This window comes from Dermacentor variabilis, chromosome 4 (assembly GCF_050947875.1).
Source record: "Dermacentor variabilis isolate Ectoservices chromosome 4, ASM5094787v1, whole genome shotgun sequence".
NCBI classification, from domain to species: Eukaryota; Metazoa; Arthropoda; class Arachnida; order Ixodida; family Ixodidae; genus Dermacentor; species Dermacentor variabilis.
In genome coordinates this window covers 124,595,607-124,619,007 of record NC_134571.1, presented here as the reverse complement: position 1 = coordinate 124,619,007, position 23,401 = coordinate 124,595,607, and the positions used below count along the sequence as shown (strand labels likewise).

At 45.1% G+C, this 23,401-nt stretch overlaps 1 protein-coding gene across 2 annotated transcripts in view; it reads right to left on the bottom strand.

Annotated features, from left to right (window-relative positions):
- The window catches only part of Rim (Rab3 interacting molecule), a 158,395-nt gene that overhangs the window by 10,747 nt on the left and 124,247 nt on the right, over positions 1-23,401 (bottom strand). For both annotated transcript variants that reach the window (XM_075690207.1, XM_075690206.1), the window contains exons 7-18: positions 21,391-21,604; positions 15,826-15,949; positions 15,517-15,599; positions 15,024-15,136; positions 12,662-12,792; positions 11,779-11,944; positions 10,811-10,900; positions 9,332-9,476; positions 7,203-7,479; positions 6,010-6,239; positions 5,326-5,665; positions 2,110-2,315 (exon numbers count right to left, since the gene is read on the bottom strand). In XM_075690207.1, the coding sequence (XP_075546322.1) occupies positions 2,110-2,315; positions 5,326-5,665; positions 6,010-6,239; positions 7,203-7,479; positions 9,332-9,476; positions 10,811-10,900; positions 11,779-11,944; positions 12,662-12,792; positions 15,024-15,136; positions 15,517-15,599; positions 15,826-15,949; positions 21,391-21,604 (2,119 nt within the window). The remainder of the gene's footprint in view (positions 1-2,109; positions 2,316-5,325; positions 5,666-6,009; positions 6,240-7,202; positions 7,480-9,331; positions 9,477-10,810; positions 10,901-11,778; positions 11,945-12,661; positions 12,793-15,023; positions 15,137-15,516; positions 15,600-15,825; positions 15,950-21,390; positions 21,605-23,401) is intronic.

The following is a 23,401-nucleotide window of genomic DNA, read 5'->3' as shown; positions in this document are numbered from 1 at the left end:
TTATTTCACTAGAACGATCCCTGGATTGTGTTTTACAACTTCCACTGCATAACCAAAATTTGCAGTTGGGCCTGGTGAGGGGTCGTTAAGAATAGTCGTTTAGGAAGTAATTCATTTACACGGGGAGCAATCTATTTTCCCGCACCAAGGAGGACGAACCATGTGACGGCACAATAGAGCGTTGTGTAGCGTTGGTCTCGTTCAAAGAAGTACAACGGTTTGATAAAGAGGCCAAGCAGTCCCTACTCTAAATAACAAAATACTAAAATAAGCTCGCGTAGGTTTCCTCCTTCAGTGGTGCACCTTCTCTTCGATGGCTCGAACCAGTATTGTTAGCACGAGGATGGCAAGTATAGGAGCGCTGGAACAAATGTGGGGACGATCCCTCTGGTTAAGCCTTTTCGAAGTCACCATGCGAATATACTATTAAATGACGTACGTGAGGGTGTGTGACCTGACCAGTGGTCAGGTCGCTATTGGTATAGGGTGCCCTCCACACAGGAGGTCATACGCCGTATAGTGGAACGCTCTGGATTAGTTTCGACCACCTGCGATTTTTTTACGTGTAGCCAAGGCACTGCGCACGAGAATTTATTTGCATTTTGCCCCTATCGAAATAGCTACTAAGCCATGTGCAGCGGCGTGCATATGGTTTACTCATTACCTGGGAGACAGATGCAACAACTTTCTCTCTTTCGCAGTATTCGTCTATCGACAGCCTTCTGCAACTACTCTAAAATTGTCTCTTAGATTGGCACATAAAAAGAGATATAAGTATATACGAGTTGTGTACACAAGCTGTGCCAATACAAAAGAGAACATCCAAACAGTTCCTAAAGGGACAAGGCAGAAAAAGCGTTCATATATATATGCGATATATTTATGCTGAAGAATGTTCCAGAGCACCATATTTACCGAGAACAGAGCTTTCGTATAAGGGACGAAATGTCGCAAGCGATGGAGAGAATTGGCGTCGTCACTGCGAAAGTACAGTAACAGCTCTCGGCCATGACTCAACGTGTCTTGTTTATAATTCGCACACTGGCAATGAAAATTTTAATTGCGCTAGATTTCAGGGAAAAAAAGAAAGACAGGATGTTTAGCTCGCATTGATTTTAATCGGATTTTGCTACCGAAGAACTCACTGTTGCTACATACGTCTTCGTGTATACCATTCGCTCAACACTCTTTACGGGAGTGTGATGTAGGCCACACTAGTGTGACTCTCTCTCTCTCTCTCTCAAAGCTGCAGAACACACACACAGCTCGAGCTAAGAGCTACTTGAAGTTTTCGCCAAGTTAAAACCAACCAGTCACTTGTCACATACTTTTGGGCCTGTTGCGGGAGAAGCATTTGTTCTAGCGTGTTTTTCAAATTATGCAAACTTGGTACTCCCGCTTTCATGTATCATTGGAGCACCAAATTCTTAAGTGCCCTAGGGTGCCAAATTAACCTAAATGCATGATTCTTGTCGGAAACAACAAACAAGGATACTAACCTAATGGTATTCCCACTATGAGCTATATTTCTAACGGGATTTTCTATGAAATTGATTTATTGTTCAATCGATGAATTTATTCATGGCGGCACGCAGTGTGACATGAGACAATGACTTGGAAACAAAGTGCACATCCCACAGACTTGCTTGAGCTTAACATTACAAAGCAACACTTGCATTCAGCGCTCACGCAATGTTCCTCCTGAAGGCATTTTCCCACTCTTTCCATAATCCCTCTGGTCATCTGAATAAGGTTCTTAAAGTGACACACTTTTCAAAAATGGGATGACAACTGCAGTCGGTGCAAGGAATACAGAGGTGCCCTTGGATATACCTTTGTATAATTGATTAAAATATAGACTATAATGCATTGAATAGGATTAGAATATAGACGCTGGTATACAAGGGTTACTTATTTATTGGTTATTTGTTCATTGCATCGTTTCAATAGGATTCGAAAACAGATGTTGACGTATAGAATGGTTATTTATGGGCATTGCAACTGACACATTCACAAAGCCTATATCGTTCAGCAACGTCTTGGTACCATGGGTCAAACCTGACCCAGCGTCGTGCATAAGCGGACGGTGCCTATAGCGTGTATACTCACTGGGCGGAAGGCGAACATTCGCGCTGAGTAGCCGGTCGGCGGCCTTTTCCGTGAGCGAGCCGACAGCCGTGTCCGAGAGGCTGCCATCCACTTTCTCGATGCTGGTGGCTTCCTCTTCACTGTGGGTGCGGCCCAGTGTCGCGCCACTGGGCGCTGCGCGAACTGGGTGCACGGGCCCGTAGCTTTGCATGCGCGTCGTGAACTCGCTGCGAACGAAGCAATAAATGTGGCGTAAGACATGGCCAGTCAGCACCACTCCCCCATCGCGCAGGAATGTGTACTTTAAAAGTCACATTAAGAGACCACCGTCTGCTGCATAATCGACCGGTCTGTACAATAAAGCAAAGCGGGTCTGTTCAGGTAAGGCCTTTCCATCGGTGTGAGGGAGCAGCCAACTCTGGGCTGCTGCACACAGGTATAATGTACACATGCTGCCGCTGTCTCGCTACTCTTTTCTTTAGCGAAGAAGCGACGGTTCTCAAGGACTTGTAAGGTTGAAAATTAAAAATCATAGAAATATAAACTACCTGCGTAATCTTGCACAACGTCCTCAGGAATCGGTTCACTCAACAAGAAATGCCGACGTCTGGACAGTACCTGCACTGGCCTAGTTTGAATTTAGGTAGGGAACGTTTGAATTATATTCTTCCTGCTCTATTAATCAGATACGAGCGTAATAAGTTTGACCTATTTAGTTCATCAAACAGTCACCTGCGTGCCTTTTATGTTACCGACTGCGAACACCCTTTTATTGTGCCTACAAAGCTTGTATAACGTTTGATTGTTTTGCTTTGCTTGTTTAAAATTTTTACATAACTTGTATAATGTTTGACTGCTATGTCCATGTGTTATGTTGAATTTGTATATTGTTTGTTGTTATGTGCCTGGATTATGTAAAACTGTGCCGCTTACCTGCTGCTAAGCTAAAAGGGGCCAAGCTGTGTACTACGGCTTTTCTTCTGTAGCTCCTCTGTCTATCTTTTTCTGGCAAGGCAGAAATAAATGAATTTGAATTTGACTCCTGCAGACTTTCGTTGCACGGAAACTACACCATCACGTGATGTGGCTCAATACAGGACAGCCAGCACACTGTATATCGTACCGGCATATTGACCCTTTTTGCGGCGATCCCGTGGGCGCTGCCATGTTTGATCACGTGGTGATGAGTCCATTGCTTGCCTCAGCTGCCTCCGTCGGCTCTGTGTTTGCAATGGATGTATATGACGTCGGTGCGGCTCTGCAAACCTCTGTTTTGGCGGAAGTTGTAGACGGTGACTAGGTGGACGACATGCGAAGCTTTGGCTACAGCTTCAAAGGACATGTAAGCGCCTTAGGAGGTCATTTCGCTTTGTCCAAATGATGCAAGCAGCGTATACAATGTTTGTCATGAAAGCGGGGCTAAAAATGTATTCCAAGCTATCCTAACTTTCCGCTTATGAATTGAAACAGTATCAGTGTGTTTAGCTCTTCGTTCTTTATTTGACAAATATTTTGAAGCAGCGGCTTGTCACATTTCTGACTCAGTAAATTTTCTTGGTAGAGTCACTATCTGATAATTTCTGCCTGGTCACTCGCGGGTGTGCTCAGTTGTGATAGATTTGTTCTTGCTGGGCACAAGGCTTGTAACATAGATGTTCTGTACGTTGTAATAGCTTGTAGCAAATATGTATTCTCATTAGTCACTCGCTTACCGTGTGAACCATTACAAAACGTTCAGCTCCGAACATTAGTGTGCTGTCAGTGTAGTCGCTGTCAGCCATGCTTTGGCACATTGATTCAAGCGTGCGCCCATTCACTTATTCTTGATACGTTTTTGATAGAGTGGACTTAAGTTTGCCTGTGAGTGGGGGTGAATGTGTTTAGATAACAAGCGAGAAACTTACCATATGCCAAGAAGCAGCACTACTCCCTTTGTCACAGTATAATGAGCGGCACTCACTCTAGCAGCTAGACATTCCGGGGTTGATGTCCTTTCCTTGGAGGTTAGGGCTACAATGCTGGCGGATGAGTGAATTGTTTTACCCTCGAGGGAAGCCGTGCATCACAAAAAGCCGGCAACACAAACAGTCCTTATGTAGCAGCGGTCCGTGTACTTGGATACATAGATTCATTCCATTAATTAATATGCCAGTCACAATTTTTGCAGCCTACTACTGCACATGTCTTCACTCTATATTTTGCAGCATGAAGGGGGCATAGTATGTTAGTGAAAACTGAGTTGCATTTACAACAGCTGATCACACAGAAGCAGAGCAGAGCAGGTAATGGTTTCGTATTCATGCGCTTTCACTGAGGCAACATGCGGTGCACCACCGAAAGCGCCATCTCATTTCTCTTGAACAAACTACTTATCGCGAAAAGGGTGAAGACATTTAGTCATCTGTACTAGCGCTTCAGATGCACTGGTCTCCAGCTCCACTGAGTTGCCGGGCTATTTTGGTGCCGAACTAGCGTAGATACGCATCTGCCGTCTCACAAGAACTTGGTTGTTTGTTTGTGGTGTGCTCAAAGTGAAGCTAGCCGTAAGTAATACTTGAATTTGTCTCACTGGCTTTAGTGCTAAGTAGTAGTGGCATAGCCATTAAAATTTTTCGGAGAGGGGGCAAGGGAAGCGAGGGGAGGGCACACGCATGTTGGAGAAGAACGACGTGCAGAACTTTTGCGTCTGGAAGCATAAAATTGCTTTGCAAAACGTTTCCTGCGACAATAGTTGTGCATGGGCACGGGACATACTATTATATATCTAAACGAGAGAAGAATGGAAACTGAGGGGCTCGATTTGCGTTAATGATGACCATATATATATATATATTACAGGAACGTTTCAAGAAATAGTACTTGCGGCAAAACGGGAAGAAATGACGCTGATCGGCAGAAAGCAGTTTATAGCGGCGTCATTCTAGGGAACAAATTTCCACCGTCTAGGTGCTATACTTCCTAGGCTGTGGAAGACTTGGGAGCTCCAGCCGTGGCATTTACGTCAATAGGCGGACAGTCCATACATTCAACTGGGCCACTGGCAAGCTAAACACGTTGTCTACAGCGTTCCTACTCTAGTCACTCTGGGCATTTATAATATGAGAACATCGGTTTAACAACGAAATGTCACGACTTCACTCAACGGTATGGTTCTTTTTTTTTTTTAGGAGGCGTTGCTCATCTAGAGGCACACCGTGCGTGGCGAGGACGAAGAGGGCGGGCGGGCATGGCGCTCACCTGAGCGTCCTGCTACTCCTGGGGCGCTCGGACTGCGTGGAGAAGGCACTGGTGACGGAGAACTTGGACACGGAGCTGGTTTCCGAGCCGTCGCTCTCGCCGGCGGCGCCGCCCTCGGCGCCCCCTTCAGGGCTGAGCATGGTACCGCCCAGGCCCAGGCCGGCGGCCAGCCGGCTGCCGCCGCCCCGGTGGTGGTGCGAGGGACCGCGGCCTCTCTGCAAGGCGGGTCCCCCCGGGGGCAGGCCAGGGCCACCCCGGTGGTGGTGGTGCGCGTGCTCCAGCGCCTGGTGGTGTCGCAGGCTCACCTCGCTGTCCGAGTACATGGCTACCGGCGTCATCGCTGCGAATGGCGTCGCAGCTACATGAGGGCCGGAAGAGGCGATGCGCGCATTGTACAGTATATAGGGCGTTCCACGTAACTTGAGCTAAACTCAAAGTATATGCAAATGCTACGTAGCTTGTCCGAACCAAGGTAATCTTGTTGGCCGTCGCTTGAATAGTCAGGATATCTTTTTGCATTCCGCCTAATTAGATAATTAGTCTTATTTAATCAACTTCTTAAGGATTGTAATTTGATGAAAAGTGCAAAAGAAAATTGTAGAGCAACATGAAAAACTCCCGATACTGCTTTCTGTTGCTCAGTACGTACTACACAAAAGCGAACACATATGATGATGCCCTTACTGCCGGATCGGCGCTGCTTGATCTGGAGCTTGAGCTGTCGGGCGCGTTCCTCCATGTCGAGGGTCATCTGGTCCCGGCTGGTACCGGGCGCCCTACGCGCACCGGGTGGTGGTACCTGGGGCAGGTGGCGCTTCTTAGGCGTGGGCGTGCCCGTCGGCGTGCCGCCCAGGGAGTGGGACACCCGGCTACCCATGCCGGGCATGCGGTCGTCGGGCGGAGGCAGCCTGGGCCTGTGGCAGCACAACAGGAACATTCGAATTACATTAATCATCACCACCATAGCTAGATTTTAGGGGATCTCGAGGGAGGGAGCAGGCCGCACTTTTGCGCAGAGCAAGGCTTCCCTTGGTGGTCGCTAGGTTATTACAGTTGTACATTGCACCGCTCTACATTTGAGACAGTAACCAAACGAATGATTTTCGAATGTATGTATGTATAAGTAAATGCAAACAGCTGCACAGGGAAGGTCAGGTCAGCTGTATAAACTGTGCGTGGGGTTGTTCAAACTTCTAGAAGATTGCAGGGTTAGAAGATGTGGCGGCTGGTGCGGAGTTGTGGTGCTTAAATGCTCGCGTTATACCGTTCACGTGGTTCTGCTTTTACATACGTACTTACGCGTATGTTTTCCTAGGCCTACTAAGCAACGGTCTTGCAACAAAATTTATATGAGCAATCACAACTTCCACTTGAACGTCGTTCGACCAGCCCTTAATTATATAGGCCAAAATCGAGCGTCATCATTATATAACATCCTGTCGACCTCCGAGGTGTACACGCCGTTCAGTTCCTTCAAGTTGTTTATGCATGCACAGTTACTAGTTGCCACTTATATGATACTTAGGCAACTTAACTTGGAGTCCCATGTCAGTGCTTCTCCGGAAAAAGATCGCAATGAGGAAATAAAATAACTTTGCGCACCTCGCTCGTGCTGCCGTGGGCACTACAACAGGGCTTTTGATAACTCGCGAATCTCGCTCGCGATGCCGTGGACTAACACTGCTTTTTACAACTGCTCTATCCATCTATACAGTGCTCCCGGAATTGGTCTCGCTTAGACGCTTAGGTAAATGGCAGACAGGGAACCTTATGTGTGTGTACTTCTTATGTTATACTAACAGTGAGTGCCCACACGTTCAGGAAATGGAAAAGCGGGCACTTATAGTGCGTGTGATTGACTAATATGCGACGCGTACCTCATGTCCGGCGGCGACAGCGACCTGGAGCTGGACTGCATGAGCCGGCCGCCCATGGATCCGGAGCCCAGCGACCGGGAAGGCACTCGGTACAGCGACTGCGGCTGCTGCTCCCTGCCTCCTCCTCCGTCGGGAAGCACCACGGAGCCTGACCGGTGGCGCCGGTGGGGCATGTCCCGGCGGGTGGGCCGCTCGCCGAACTCCTCTTCCAGCGGGGGGCTGCCGCAGCCGCCACCCGCCGACGCCGATAGGCTCGGGCCCTCCAGGCTGCGACGGTCTGCGCGACGACGAAGGGATAGATTGAAGATAAAGTCTTCTTAGCTGACTTCTCACGAGTTTGGCGTATCTGGGTATCTTGTAACCACTTCCAGAAAAAAAAAACGGCGCTTTCGCGCCTCCAGAGAGTCGTAGCGAGTCACGAATCAAAATGTAGGTCTCAACGAGACAAATAGCGAGAATTAGTCGCAGGAGACGTAAAACTAAGGTTACGGGTGTAATTAGAGCCAATATAGTCGAAAATGAACCGCATTGCACTAAACGCCTGTAAAGGATGCACCGCCATAGACAAAGACATGTTGAGGCAAACACTGTACGGCACTATTTTGGGGAAAGAAGCGCTTTCGCTTGGACTACGCAGGCCTTGCGCGAGGCAACGATGTCTGAAAGGCGGCTTCACTGGTGCCCACAAGAAGTGAAAATTTGTCGCAGAAATGGTAAAACTAAAGTTACCGGCGTAATTAGAGCCAATATAGTCGAAAATGAACCGCATTGCACTAAACGCCTGTAAAGGATGCACCGCCGTAGACAAAGACATGTTGAGGCAAAACCACCGTACGGTACAATTTTGGGTAAAGAAGCGGGTTCGCTTGGATTACGCAGGCTTTGCGCGAGGCAACAATGTCTGAAAGGCGGCTTCGATGGTGCCCACAAGAAGTGATAATTAGTCGCAGAAAAGGTAAAACTAAGGTTACCAACGAAATTAGAGCCAATATAGTCGAAAATGAACCGCATTGCACTAAACGCCTGTAAAGGATGCACCGCCATAGACAAAGACATGTTGAGGTAAAACCACTGTACGGCACTGTTTTGGGGAAAGAAGCGAGTTCGCTTGGATAACGCGTGCCTTACGCGAGGCAAAAGTGTCTGAAAGGCGGCTTCACTGGTGCCCACAAGAAGCAAGCATTAGTTGCAGAGTAGGTAAAATTTACGGTACTGGCGTAATTAGCGCCATTATCGTCGAAGATTAGCCACATCGCACCAAAACTACACTATTTCCGGAACCAATAAAGGTATCGACGCTACAAAAGATAAGGTCGACGTAATTACGCGTGAAATACGATACAAATAAGGTACGAAATGAGGAATAATGATCATGTCAAAGAGGCACAAGGACGCAGAATAGTGAGGTATCATCAAGGTTTACGCAAATAATTATTTGAATCACTATGTAAGTCGATCTTCTCTTCTTTAGCGTGGGCACTTGCCAGAGCCTTTCCCTTTTCTGTCCTGTTTCTTTCTTTTTTTGTGGAGGGGGGGGGGCGGGCTCGGAATTCCCGGTTTAAAAACAGAGCACCAGAATTTAGAATATTTAGAGAAAAAGTGGGAACATCAACAGACGAAGGTAAGAACGCCACTCCGTTGACATGACTGCAAACTTCACTGGGGAGTAAATTTCGTTATTCATGATTATCTAAAAACATCGCGTAAAACGAGGGACAAATATAAAACAGTCATACACAGTTGAAAGTCAGCGCTGTGCATCTCTTCTATGTCCGTCCCTTGTTCTATGCGCTGTTGTTAGATTATTACAGTTTATCAGAGAAGAAATAGTGCAGAGTACATGCTTCACCAGGCTTCGAGGAAGACAGTTTGCGTGATGTTCAAACCCTTGTGGTTGCTACATTACAAGACGTGATCAGTGACTACGAGTTTGATACCTTATGATAAGCGCGCTTCCCGAATGCTCCTATGGCACAGAACAACTTGTGCGTGCTTTTCATTGTCCCATTTTTTTTTCTCGCGCTGGTTAAACATGATGTTGCGTTTCAAAACGTCTTCGCGCACAGCCTTTGTGGGCACACGCGCCCGTGGGCGCCAAAGAAATAAAAGTAAGGCCGAGGGTGACGCACCTCTGAGGATGGGGATGGCGTCGTCGTAGTCAATTTCGGACAGGTCGCTGTCGGAGAGCCTTGATATCGTGGATGGCGGTGAGAGGCGATCTGATGACGTCACTGAGCTCGTACCTTCCGTATCCAGGTACATGTTGCGATTTTTCTGCCGGAAGAGGTGCAGAAGATGGCATGCGCATTTGCCCGTTCGCTTCAGGCATATGACACTGTTGGATACGCGTTCATTTAGAGGAGTACGCGCGACATTGCAGCTAAAGGTAGGCTGAAACGTACGATCGCAAGGGCTTGTGTTTGTAGCGAATGACAGGGTGACATTTCACGTCGAGAATTAGTGTCGTCTGCTTTCTTGAAGCAAACAGCACTGATTTGCGAACGAGAAATTTTACCTGCTTCGTCGAAGCAGACGCACGGATTTAACTTCATTCGGCGTTTTCAGTGCGCAGCCAACATAAGTGCAGACAAATTTTGCATGAGTGCGTACATTTGACGCATCAGTTGCAATGATGAAACAGATTCGGATGTGATCAGGATGTGCGCTATGCATAATAACGACAAAAAGAGAACCTTTCCACACTTGATTGACCTTAAGGAATTATTTCCAGCATGCCAGATCTAAGTGTGCCACAGTTGGCCATAATTGGGAGCGCAACGTTGGTTTAGGTGTTTTTATGCTTGCGGTCAGTCAGTGTCAAAGAGCTAAAATTCGGGCTACTTGGTTATTCATGATTGTCAAATAACAGCACGTAAAAGACAGGGGACGAACCTAGAAGAGACATACCCGGCGCTGTATGCGTATATACGTTCGTCGCTTGTTTTAAGGCGCAGCTCTTAAGCGCCCGTTCCTGCGGTGAGCGTCGGTGTCGGGGACGTAAGCGAGCGAACGAGCACAGCGAAAGACGAAAGAGCGAACGCGGAGCGGGAAATGAAATACGCAAGTCGCGAACGGCGGAGACCAATGAGAGCGGCCCCTTCAGTGACGTGCGCGCGGGAAACTGGTGTCATGCGGACCCGCCCGACCGCTCGATGAGTACTCGTATCTGGTCTCAGCCGTACCGCTCGTTTCGTACTATCGTCTGCTCGCGTCAACACTCGCTCTCGCTTGTTTGGTATGGTCTCGTTCGCACTTGCTTCGATTGTAATTGTTTGTGATTGTTTTGTAATCTGATTGTATGCGCGACGCGAATTCTACGAGTCAAGAATAAAAGCCGACGCGCTTGATCCGCAGATCAGATTTTCGACGATTGCCGACTGTGCTACACGCCTGTCTCAAATTCTTTCCCTCAATATATTGCAAAATGAGAACATGAATAGAATTGCGCTCAAATTTCCCATTAGGGAGTACCGTAATCGTCGGCGCACTTTTTTTTCGTGCCGTTATTTGGCAATCAGTGTCAAATGTGGGTGTTGTGGCAAAATGCACGTAAGCACGGTATGTACCCGCGAATACTTTCACAGTATTAGATTAAACGAGTTACTTACATACTGTACACCTAAGCTTTCCTCGTGACTGGTTAAGGGATACCATTCGCCATCTCCACCTAAAGGCGCCGTAGCCAATTCAATCACAACCTGGAAGAAAAAGAAAGGAATACTTAACACGCCACCTCAACTAAGACCTTTAAATTGCATGCGTACAGACCTATGTGAAAAAGCGGCCGCTTATGCACTTCGAATAATCAACCGTGTGTGTTGAAAACGCGTCGTCGTTTGACGACGACGTTCCACGTCTCACATTATCGAAGCACACTCGACGAGACCGGCTTGTGACGCCACGAAGCCGTGCTAGTGTTTTGACTCTTCTCGTTCAAACCGACTCCTTGAGTTTCGCGTATTTAAAGGCTAACAAAATACGCCATTACCAGTATATTTTTTTTTCTGCAATCGTATTCTTTCAGCGGTCCTCGGCGAATATTCGTGACAAAGCTAGTTATCGCCCAATTACGCCGTACTATTCGTCATTACAGCGTGGCTTCTTTAAATCGTGGGGCACAGTTAGCGTCTAAACATTAAAAAAAATTAAATGGTGAAGTTTTACGTGCTAAAACCATGCTTTGATTATGAGGCACACCGTAGCCGGGGCCTACGGAATAATTCGGACTACGTGGGGATTTTTAACGTGTACCTAAATCTAAGTACACTGGTGTCTTCGTATTTCGCCCCCATCGAAATGCGGCCGCCGTAGCCCGGATTTGATCACGCGACCTCGTGCTTAGCAGCCCGACAAGCAAGCGTCGGAACATGTTTTTGAGATTTTAAGCCAGCGAAGGAATGCGTCGACATCGCGAGAGGCATTCGTTACTGCAGCGGATTTTATCGCCCAGCAATTGTGTAAGCTTTTCTTTTTTTTTTTCTTTTCCCCCATAACAGGTATACACGCATCTCATCGTCGCTCACGTGGGGGAAAAAAAACGTCGTTTCCAGCTGCGACAACACGGGCATGCACTGACCTCTCCGAGAAAATCGTTGGCGCCGTATCGGTCGTAGTCCCAGACGGTCACCTCCAGGGCTCGGTTTATTAAGTCACTTTTCCGCAGTGGAGCGTACACGAAACTTTGGTTCCACTTGGGCTCGTTCGTGTTGGCAATGGTCTTTGTTCTTCTTTTACTCTTTTCACTGGCAGGGCGAGGGAGAGATGGGGGGAACACAATGGTCAGCAAGTGGCGGCAAGTACAGCGAGCCCCGTGTTCTTTTGCTGGGCTCAACAGCTTGCACAGCGATCGCACAGCATCTATTACGATGAACATTACCAGCGTCAGCTTCACTTTTTTTTCCCCCCATAATACCGCACACCCTGACAAAGGCCCACGTCGGAGGTACATCAAGCACAGGACACATGGGTCAGTAATACAAATATATAAACAATGGTAACCTAAAGAAGAGTTAAAGCTTGAAAAAGAGAGAAACGTGAAAACCAGGAACAAGCACTTCGAATCCGTACCTAAAAAGAAGAAAATTCCTTAATTAACCGTTATTTTATTGATTTGTTTATTTTTGTCACGATCGTCACTAAAGGTAGCTATTGGATTAACGTGTCATTTATGACTTATGGCTTTCCGACTTTCGGTGTAACACATTCATAACTATAATGTACGTGCACAGCGTTTACATGAAGGAGGTTTGCGTACGATATTTAGAGCATGCCTCTCCGCAAAGACGTTTCCTTTTTCAATTGCAGATTTTGGTAAGGAAATGACACAAGAACTGCTACGTTCGCGTATGCACGCAGACCGATGTTATGACATCATAAACTTGGATCAAACTGGCTTAAACTACGTGCCGCAAATGCGGGAAACATAGCGTCGAATATAAACGACGTAGGTATCTACTCACCTTCTATCTTGGAGCAGGAACATTTTTACATAGGGATTCCTGGCTTGGTTATTAGATCGCGGTGGAAGCTCTGTGGCACAAACAATTGTAACAACTAACTGCAGGGATTGAGCATCGTACCAGAGTTTGATCTGAAAACAAAAAAGAGAGAAAAAAGAAGAAACCGGGCGTGAGTTTTCCATTTGAAGGATATTGTAATGCTCGTTAAATAAACGAAGTCCGATGGTCAGGAGTCCAATTCACAAAGACTTTCGTGCGTAAAGCGCTGTTTGCCAATAATCGGCCGCCTTCACTAGTGAAATCGCCAACATCCTCTTTGATAGGCATCTGCTCTTGCGAACAGTTCTAGGGCAAAAACGTTGTTATTTTTGTGAATACGGAGGTGATACGTAGTCATTGGCACGGACGAACGTTTTCATTTGAATTCTAATAGAAAATGAGTCCTCGAGTGTAAATATTAGCTAAAGCAAAAGCGCACAATACCCGCAGTATACACCCTACACTGTAAAAAATGTTTACACCTTTAAGTGCGTTTTCTTGTTTTCTTGAATTTCACAGGGAGACAGATGAAATTCCTTGTTGCATTTAAGAGAGATAGAATTTAATTCCTACTGAGTGTAGGGCACACATATGTCATAAAGTTCATTTTTCAAATAAAAAAAAACGCTGAATACAACAATAAAATATTTGTATAATTCGGCAGCGAAAAACAGTATCACAGTTATATGATATGCACCTCTGGAGCACCTAAAGCGCACATAATTAATGTAAATGCCTATAATTTGTGAGTGAGACTTCTGCGAGACCTTCATAAACATTGTTATACAAGGTCATGCAAGCTGTAGATTCACACACCATTATCTGTCAGACATATTGGTCCGTTTGAGATGCTCTAGCAGATGAAGTTTGCAGAACTGCAATATCTGTTATTTTGGCGACGGGTTGCGTATTTCTAAACTTTATGCTTCAACTTTCGTAACTTACCCATTTTCAGCAATATTTTTAAAGCTATGATGCTTTAAATTAGAATTTTGTATCGTACTATCGACAAATATAAGCTGCATCTCTTCAATATGAAAACTTTTGTTGCAATCGAAAAGAAAAATTCTGGGGTCTTGCGTGCAGAAACTAATATATGATAATGAACATTGCAGTGACGAAACTTCGGATTAGTTTTGACCACGATGGATTTCTTTAACGTGCACCCAGTGCGCGGTTCGCGGGCGTTAAGGGCCCTGTGTCGCAGAAAATACGGTGTCGGGGTCGGCGGAGTCATCCGTGAGCGAAAATTGCGGTAAGGATTTAGGTACATGCATAAGCCACGCCTTGCTATATGACATGCGGTATATGCGGGTTATATTGCCGCACCACTCTATCACTAAAGTTGGTCATACTTTGTATTACATTCTTGACAAGTTATTCCCCAGAATTTTGAGAATGACAGCCCACAAACAAATATCACGAAAAAAAAAAAACGAAAGCGCATGTCTTTCGTCTTCCTAGACCCAAAATACTAAACGTGCGAAACAATATGGAAAACATAAAAAAAAGATAGAATTTTTCTTTTAGCGCGGCTGTGTACTATCTACGGGATCGGCCCGCGCAAGAGGCCCCGTTTCTTCCAGAAAGCTCGCCTTTTTGCCTAACGTTCGCCGCCAGCGTTTCTCGGTAAACATTACGGTTACGTAAGCTGCAGTTGCCGGGAAGCGTGAGAAGCAGTCGGGTATCTTTGAATGCTATCACGTTCCACCCTTAAAGGCGAAGCTTAAGCGTGTTCCAAGTTTTTTTGCATTCCGGTCCCATTGGAATGCGGCCGCCGAGGCCGGGATTGAACCCGTGACTTCTCGCCCAATGGTGCAAGGCCGTGGCCACTGAGCTAGCGCGACGGGTGAAGTTTCCTCTTAAAGAAACAACAACAATAAAGAGTGCATTAAACAACGCGTCTTTGCATTAAAAAGCTTCAGTTGGTAGAAAACGCTTGCGATCGTCTCTTCTTTTTTATGTTTTTCTAGTCGTTGCGCTGACAGAACATGAACAGTGGGTTATGGGAACACAATATATTATAATTGTTATTCTTGGCACGACCTGGCCTTCTCTTCCTCTGTTATAAGGTCGTTCCCTGATTCTCTGTTCGCGTTGCCCACGAACTTCTCTGTGCGTGCGTTTTTTTTTTCAAAGAGAAGAAGAAGAGGAAGTGGCAAAAAAAGTAGGAAGGGGAATACGAAAAGAAAGTGAGAAGGAAGATGACTAAGAGGTAGAGGAGGAAGAAGATTAGTAAGAAGAATAGGAGGAAGACTAAGCGGGAGAGGAGTAAGAAAAAAAAAAGCAGAAGAAGCAAGAGTGGGCGGATTGGCTGGCTTACCCGGATGCGTCCGCCAAGTATTGGAGAACGACGAGGTCTGTGGCCTAACGTGGGGGAGCCTGGCGTCACCGTAACGCTGGGCCTCCGGTCTGAGTAGTCGTGCTTCCTCACGTCTGCACAACAGAGACACGCAGGGCGGGAAAGAAAAAGAATATACACGCAGTAATAAGGCGAGTGCCAGTAAAGTCTTGCACTGGTAAATAGCGAACAACATTAACTAGCGATATAAACGCGGTTCGTTCTGTATTCTAAGTACGAGAAGACACGAACTTCGTCTTGACTGCGTTCTCGTAGCGTAATCGAGAAGGCCAACACATCGACTTGACTAGTTGTTTGTCTTCACCGACGATGTAATTAAGAAGTGAGTGCTGCTCTCAGCTGCTGCATGACACGCCACGTTTCATATAGCTTGCATTGACTGGTTTCTGAGGCACGATAAAATGTGAGGCGTCTAATACAAGTATAATGACCGCTTAAACCCCGTCATACGAACCTCGCCTTGTGGTGCTCCCCGTGCTGGGTCCGGAAACGTGTCTCCTCATATTTCTGTCGGATATGTCTCCCCTTCCAGCATCGCTGCAAATTTAAAAGCACAAACGACAGAAAAACAAAAGAAGTGCAGTTAATGAAGAGGAAAGAAAATCCGAGCCGCCTAGAACTCGTCATCGTCCAGACGACTCGGCTACGTGTGAACAGCGTGCGAAAAACTCTCTAAATGTTCTCATGTGATGTAATAATTCTTCGTTATATTCGATAGGGTCACGTCAAATAAATTATGCAAAAAAATGTTAATGCACGTTACCTGAGCGGCCTAGAAACGACGAGTTCGACCTGCATTTCCTGCTTAGATTCTGATATGATGTCGTAGACCTCCTCGTATGTTTTCCCTTGAAGTGACCGGCCGTTCCATTCCAAAACTTCGTCTCCTGTGAAACGATAGGAGAGGAAAAAAAAGCGGCAGCACGAAGATATAGTACCTGCGAATTATATTCTAGTTCCATCTTTTTTGCGCTAACGTACGGAAACAACTCGGACTAGGATGAACACAAAGAACCGCCAGCGTACAAGTGAAGACAACTTACCAAACTCCAAGCATTGCTGATAGTAATCGGTTGTAGCACTTTAAGCTTCGCGTATGTTCATGTTTTGGACACGGGCAAAAGAAATTGCACAGCACATTATATATATGACTGCAATATGATGTGCCAATTTATTCATGATCCTCACCTAGCGTAACACCTAACACTACAGGGGCCTGTCTATAATAATATACTCTGACACGACTGCCGGCGTAGGGGCCTGCAACAGCAGGCGTCGTTTGTAGTCGCCGGTTTCTTGCAACCACTATGTTCACAGGACATTTGAATGACACTAAAGAAAACACAGCTAGATTTGTATACTCAACTTTAATAATAGAAAGAACTACCTTTGCTGAAGGCTGATGCTTGGAATGACTGAAGACAACGCTATTACGAGTGCGACATCTTCAAATTCAGCCACCTCTGCTTTGTGAAGTCACAGATTGTGGCATTGTATGCACAAAGAGGAGTGTTAGAAGTTCTTACAATAGAAGGATTACATTGCATTTGTAAATGAAAGAAAACGTAGCCTGGGTGTGTCTGTAGACTTTTAGAACGGAAATAAGCAACTAAATGAAGAAAATCTAAGTGCTGAGAAATTTGCTAAATAACAGAATAGCGTCAATTTCACGCTTCGACCGTGAAATAAAAAAAAAGAAGAAGAAGAATAAAAGCCCCGTTTTCTCGTTGAATGAATGCATAGAGAGTTCTTAAATAGTAGCATAGCCTCAGTTAGGGTTAGTATTCACGTACGTAATTTTGTATCATCATGAACCGCAGGTATATTTTATGCCCGTTGCAGGACGACAGCCTCTAATAGCGGCCTCCAAATACTTCAGATCAGAAAAACAGATCACCGGCTATTAATGCGATTAACATTCTTAGAATATTTACAATACTTTAGGTACGAGAAAACACGAAGATCTATCTATCTATCTATCTATCTATCTATCTATCTATCTATCTATCTATCTATCTATCTATCTATCTATCTATCTATCTATCTATCTATCTATCTATCTATCTATCTATCTATCTATCTATCTATCTATCTATCTATCTATCTATCTATCTATCTATCTATCTATCTATCTATCTATCTATCTATCTATCTATCTATCTATCTATCTATCAGCGCGATGCTCCTGCCCTCACCAGACAAATCGCTTATCAGACATTCGTAAGGCCACAGCTGGAATTCGCAGCCCCTATCTGGTCACCTTATCAAGCTTACTTAATCGCGACTCTCGAATCAGTCCAAAACCGCGCCGTCCGCTTCATTGCCAGAGATTATCACCGCGAATCTAGCGTGACTAGCATTAAGTCATCTTTATCCCTCTCATCTTTTGAATCACGAAGAACCATAGCATTGCTTTGTCTGTTTCACAAAACAGCCCATAGCACGCGCCCGTCCACCCTGCCGCTCAATCGTGCATCTCGTACATCTCGGCGTCTGCATAATCATCTCAGTTTCCAGCGTATCTTTGGCCGGACCAATGCTTTCAATTCTTCCGCGTTACCACGTGCCATTCAGCATTGGAATAACCTACCAAAGGACACAGTTGACATTCTTGACCATGTATCCTTCAAAGCACGCTTATGCATATTATTTCTGTAATTCATCACAAATAAACCTTACTGCGCACCTAAGTAAATACTCTTAGCGAAGTTGTATAGCTTGTTTGTTTGTTTTGTATTGCCTTAACATTGTTAGATACTTGTTCTTTCATCTTCACCAGCTACCATTTGTGTAATTTCTTGGTACTTTTTTTCATGTTTACTCGCTAACAATGTATAATTTCTTTGTACTCCTTTCTTTTTGCTAATTCCCTGTATCCTCCCTTCACGCAATACTCCTTCGGGAGCCTGTAAGGTAACTGTATGTATGTATGTATGTATGTATGTATGTATGTATGTATGTATGTATGTATGTATGTATGTATGTATGTATGTATGTATGTATGTATGTATGTATGTATGTATGTATGTATGTATGTATGTATGTATGTATGTATGTATGTATGTATGTATGTATGTATGTATGTATGTATGTATGTATGTATGTATGTATGTATGTATGTATGTATGTATGTATGTATGTATGTATGTATGTATGTATGTATGTATGTATGTATGTATGTATGTATGTATGTATGTATGTATGTATGTATGTATGTATGTATGTATGTATGTATGTATGTATGTATGTATGTATGTATGTATGTATGTATGTATGTATGTATGTATGTATGTATGTCTTTAATCGTTTTTCTCGACCCACGCCGACTTGGGTCACTGGGTAGTCCATGGCCCAATAAGCTAAAGCTTGCTCTTAACGTCAACCACAGCCAAAATAACGACAACTAGAAGTCATACATATAACCAATAGAACATCAACTGAATCAGCTTTGCTATTGCAAAAATGCCTTTTTTTAGGAAACATTGAAGAAAATAAACTAACACTGGGGATATTAACAGATTAAAAAAAAGCACTTGAGTTACTGAATCACGAGATAATAATGTATAAGATTGATGAATATGTAACCCGTGGCATTTATCTATTTCTCGTTCCTATTTAAGCTGCCGAAGACAGGTGGGTTGCATTGATGCCTACATGTTCAACATGCGTTCCATTCAATGTGGCGTTTCCCGAGGCAGCCGCGTAGGGCCATTTCTTGTTAATGTATATGTGAACGACATCGTGAGTGTAGCCAATGGAGCATTGTACGCAGACGACACCAGTATTTTTCTGAGTGTCTCCTCGGAAGCAGAGCTTGTAAACAGAGGTAATGCTGCTTTGAATGCGCTAGACATTTGGCCTGGAGCAAATGGATTGCTAGTAAACGCAAAAAAAAGACTAAAGGAGTAATTTTTCGTCCCCTCGGCAAAAAGATCATGGTAAATGAAACACTGATTATAAATCATTCGGTTATTCAAGTTGTAAGTAACTTTAATTCTCTTTGTGTAATCTTTGTTGAGTACATGAGGTGGACGGACTACATCAGGAACATTGCATCAAAGCTGTCACGCAATGCAACTTGAGAAATTTACATTGCATCAGACTGTCGCTATGAATTTCAAGCTAAGCTTAAACTCATCATCTGTCACGCGATGTTCTAATGGTATTTGAATTACTGTCACTTTGTGTGGGCAAGCACACATAAAAGCAACAGTAATAAGCTTCTAGATCTCTATAAACGAGTAATAAGACTTACAGCTGGAGTGAATTACAGAACTCATACATATAACCTTTTTCTTAAAAAGTATGCAGAGACTCCACTGGAGTTGTCTAAGCATGCGTAACCATACCCCCAAATTTCGGTTGGTCCACTTCCAAATTGTAAGTTGACCCACTCAAAAATTTCACGTTGGCCTGCCCCCAAATTTCAGTTCACCCACCCCTACCATAGGCTTCTCCATGAATTTTCTATGGAGCCCTATGTATCGCTATGGGTCTGCATAAATCTAGTCATATGGGCATTCTCACTCGTGAATTCCTTCATTGTTTCAATTGTTCCTTATCGCTTATAAAGCTACCACTCACCTACATTTGTACTATTATAACAATTAAATGTCTTCACAAATTACGCATATTTGTTCAGATACAAGGCATTACACTATTCGAGTGACAGACAGATCTTGCTGGGGTACTAGCCAAAGAATACTTATGCATTAATACAATATTCCCCATGTGGACATCGATTTTCAATACAGATTATTATATTCCCTCAGATTTTATCTGCCAAGTGTTTCTGTACAGCTTAAGGCTCTCTCTAGATTGACACGCATACGTCAAGGTATTTTTACGAGACAAACAAATAAATGGTTAGTTCCGCGTGTAAGAACAAACTAGGGTGAACAGAGCCTACGATACTTATAGCCTACAACGTTAAATAAGCATTACGCCTTTAATGAGGTTTATACTTTTCCTGTCGCTTCCTTTAAGCGATATTTTATTAAAAGTATCAAGCAATACTGTTTCCTAATACATGATTTGTTTGCATTTTGTTGTGTGCACTTTTTTGTAGATCTCCCATTCTGCAATATTTCATATTACATCTGGTGTCCCTTTGAAATGTTATGTCGCCGTTGCCTGCTGGCATCAAGTCTGTCTGCGTGCTGCCCCCATGTAATATATGCCTGTATTTGTTTGTCCTTAAGCTGCTTTTTTTTGTAGACTTTTGTCTGTGGTCCGTACCCTAATTGGCTGTGACGAATAACGCATCATTCATTCAGTTACAACCGTTCGCTCTCCAATCCACATCGATATCCTCCGATATCCTCCTGTTCCTTAACGTTACGGCTACGGCATTTCGTTCCATCGCTCGTCGCGCGATCCTTAACCTCCTCTCAAGCTTCTTTCTTATCCTCCAAGTTTAAGTCCCATAACCTATAACAACAAGTCTTTTCGAGGCTGTTGGTAAAGCTACCAATCGTGACTTGGAATTTTGTGCGTCTCCGTCAAGCGATGAGCGTAGACATGGAGCGAAACTGGGGGAAAGGACCCGGGCGTGTTTATACACCCTTCCACCAAGGTGCGAGAGCGCGTTCTTTCCGGACTATGGCGCGTGCGTACAAGGAGCACGTGTTGATGCTCTTCCCAAGTTTTCTTTGTAATTTCACGCTACTTTAGGATGGATTACAATTTTCCTCTTTCGCAAAACTTCCGCCACCTTGCGAATTTCCGCAGAATTGATTTGTCATCTTGTCAACTGATTCGTCCTCGCTCTGCGATTCCCCCTAGCCTCCAGGTTAGCTCAACTGATTGAGCATCCACCCAGGAAATACGTTGGTCTCGGATTCGAACCCCGAGCCAGGTCGATTTTTTTTTCTTCCAAGTTTTCCAATAAACGCGCTTTAGTTTCCTTTGTAGCTTTGTTCCAACTCTGGCGTAGATGAGAACTATTCGCCTTTCATGATCCTGCTCCTGTATAGTCGTTCTGAGCCGGCGATCACGTGTGCTTACAACCACCCAGAGGAACAACTCGTCGCGGTAGGTTAGTGGCTATGGCGTTGCGCTGCTGAGCTTGAGGTCGCGGATTCGAACCCGGCTGTGGGCGCCGCATTTCGATGAGGCGCACGTTAAGGAAACCCAGTCAATCAGAATTATTCTCGTGTCCCCACTACGACACGCCTCACAATGAGATCGTGGTATTGGCACATGAAACTCGAGATATATGTCGTTTTAGGCGCCCAGAGGGCACGTTTGGCAACGCCCGTATAGAGCTTTCGCTGGAAAGGGCCTACGTGTACTGCATACAGGGATCGGGTGCGAGGTGGCGGCGTACCAGGCTTGAGGTGTCCGACGGTGTCGGCGACGCTGCCCTTCTTCACTTTCTCGACGAGAGCGCCCAACTTGCCGGATTCGAGGATCTTTCCGCCAACCACCTTGAGGCCCAAGATGGCGGCGCTCGAGCTGCCTCCCTCCTGGAGGTTCTTCTTCAGCACCATGTGACCCAGCATGCGCGTGCCGTCCGCCGAGGGCTTCCACGAAGCCGGGTGCTGCTCGGCAGCGAAGGTGGGAGGAAAGGGGACAGGGAGAGAGAACACACACGTGTACCAGACGCCAGGCATAGTGCGACGTGTGTCGTGAGCATGCGTTTTATCCACCGCACGTCGGTCGCGAAAAACCTGTCGGGGGCGCTCTCTTTTGACTCGTCTGCGGTACCTTGCCCAATCTCGAAGGCTGTATTTCGCTCTGCAGTTCGTTGGGAAAAAGCGCTAACGGTGGCGAACACGTTTGGCTGTGCCGCCAGTTGTCACTATGCTAAGGCCACGTTCACGAAGCCTTCCGCGCACTTTTATCCCTGTAATCTTTATAAAAATGTACGCTTCCTGGCATATTTCTTTCTGCGGTAACGTTCAAATAGGGCTTTCGTCCCATTAGTATTGATTTTCGGCAAATTTGCTTTCTTATTTTGTTTGCTCTGAAAGCGCACACCGACTACAGTATGTGTAGCACGCAATGCACATTGATTTGTAGTTTGCATGCGCAACAATTTCGAAATATGTGTTCTAAGAAAGTTACTCGCAATAAAGGCAATGCGCAGCCAATTAGTCTTTAACTCAAGCGTTATCCGAGTGGCTATCTTTATTGACCAGTATAATGAAGCTAGATAATGACAGATCAATATTATGCACGAGATGCTTCGTGATGTCAGTCCTTTAATAAGTTGTCAGAGAGATAGCGCGAAAAAGGAGAAAATTACTGTTGCTCGTCAGACTTCGGCAGAGCAGAAATTTTTTTGCGACTGATGCGGTTAGAAAATGACATAAATGTGTTACTAAGTCTCGTTTCATGCAATCTGTCTTGTTAAGCGAACATTCTGCTTTGGCAAAAGTAAAGCAGGATAACTGGAAGGTCATAACCGCGTGGTCTTGACGTGACGCCATCAAGAGACAACGAAAGACGAGACCGGCAACGTCACGGTGCTGGCACAACGATTTGCTTCCGAGAAATATGAAAGAGTTTGAGGCCAATCTTACGATGACTATGCGGCGGTTAATCGATGTCTGTCGCTACAAAGAGAGCCAGTAGGAAAAAAATACTGTCCGGTCAAAAACTTCGTAACAGAAACGTTGGGAGAAAAGTCTGCACCATCATAGTGTTCTTGTCCCTGATTGTTGGTGCGTGTATTTTGACAGAAAATGCTAGCACCGTAACAGCCAGTGCTCGATTCTGTTGAACATTACTAATTGTTCATTAAGGACATGCCGCTCATTCTGCTACGGGCAACATAACTTGCAATATTTGACACATTTAACGAGCAGTTAGCTTACATGGTAGTCGATTATTAAGTTGAAGTTTAAAGTCATTTCTATCACACAGGAAGGAGGAAAAAGAAAAAGATGGGGGAACATATAATCATATTTCTGGAATACGGAGAGAGCTAAAACACTGCACTTGCACATTTCAGGCTAAGCTCACACTGCGACCATTGCAAGTGTAGGTTGCTTGCTAAACCTAGAAGTTGTCTTCACATCCAATAAAAATGTGCGACGGTGAACATTTTCCGACGTTTACAACCACTGCGCGTTACGCGACTGCCGTGGTCGCCGTGCGAACATAGCTGACATACATTTGGATGTCTGCGTCTTATGGATCTCGGGATGAAGGCATTGATTTGTGTAAAGAACGTCCACGAGGTAATTGATCAGAAGCAGTATGATGATTAATTGATCAGAAGCAGCGGAGACTAAAAGCTCGGCTACCAGTGAGAACAAGGTTACAGTCGTAGTGAATGCCCACCGTTCCGCTACACCACGTCCGAAAAAAAAAAAAAAAAGACACGCCATGGG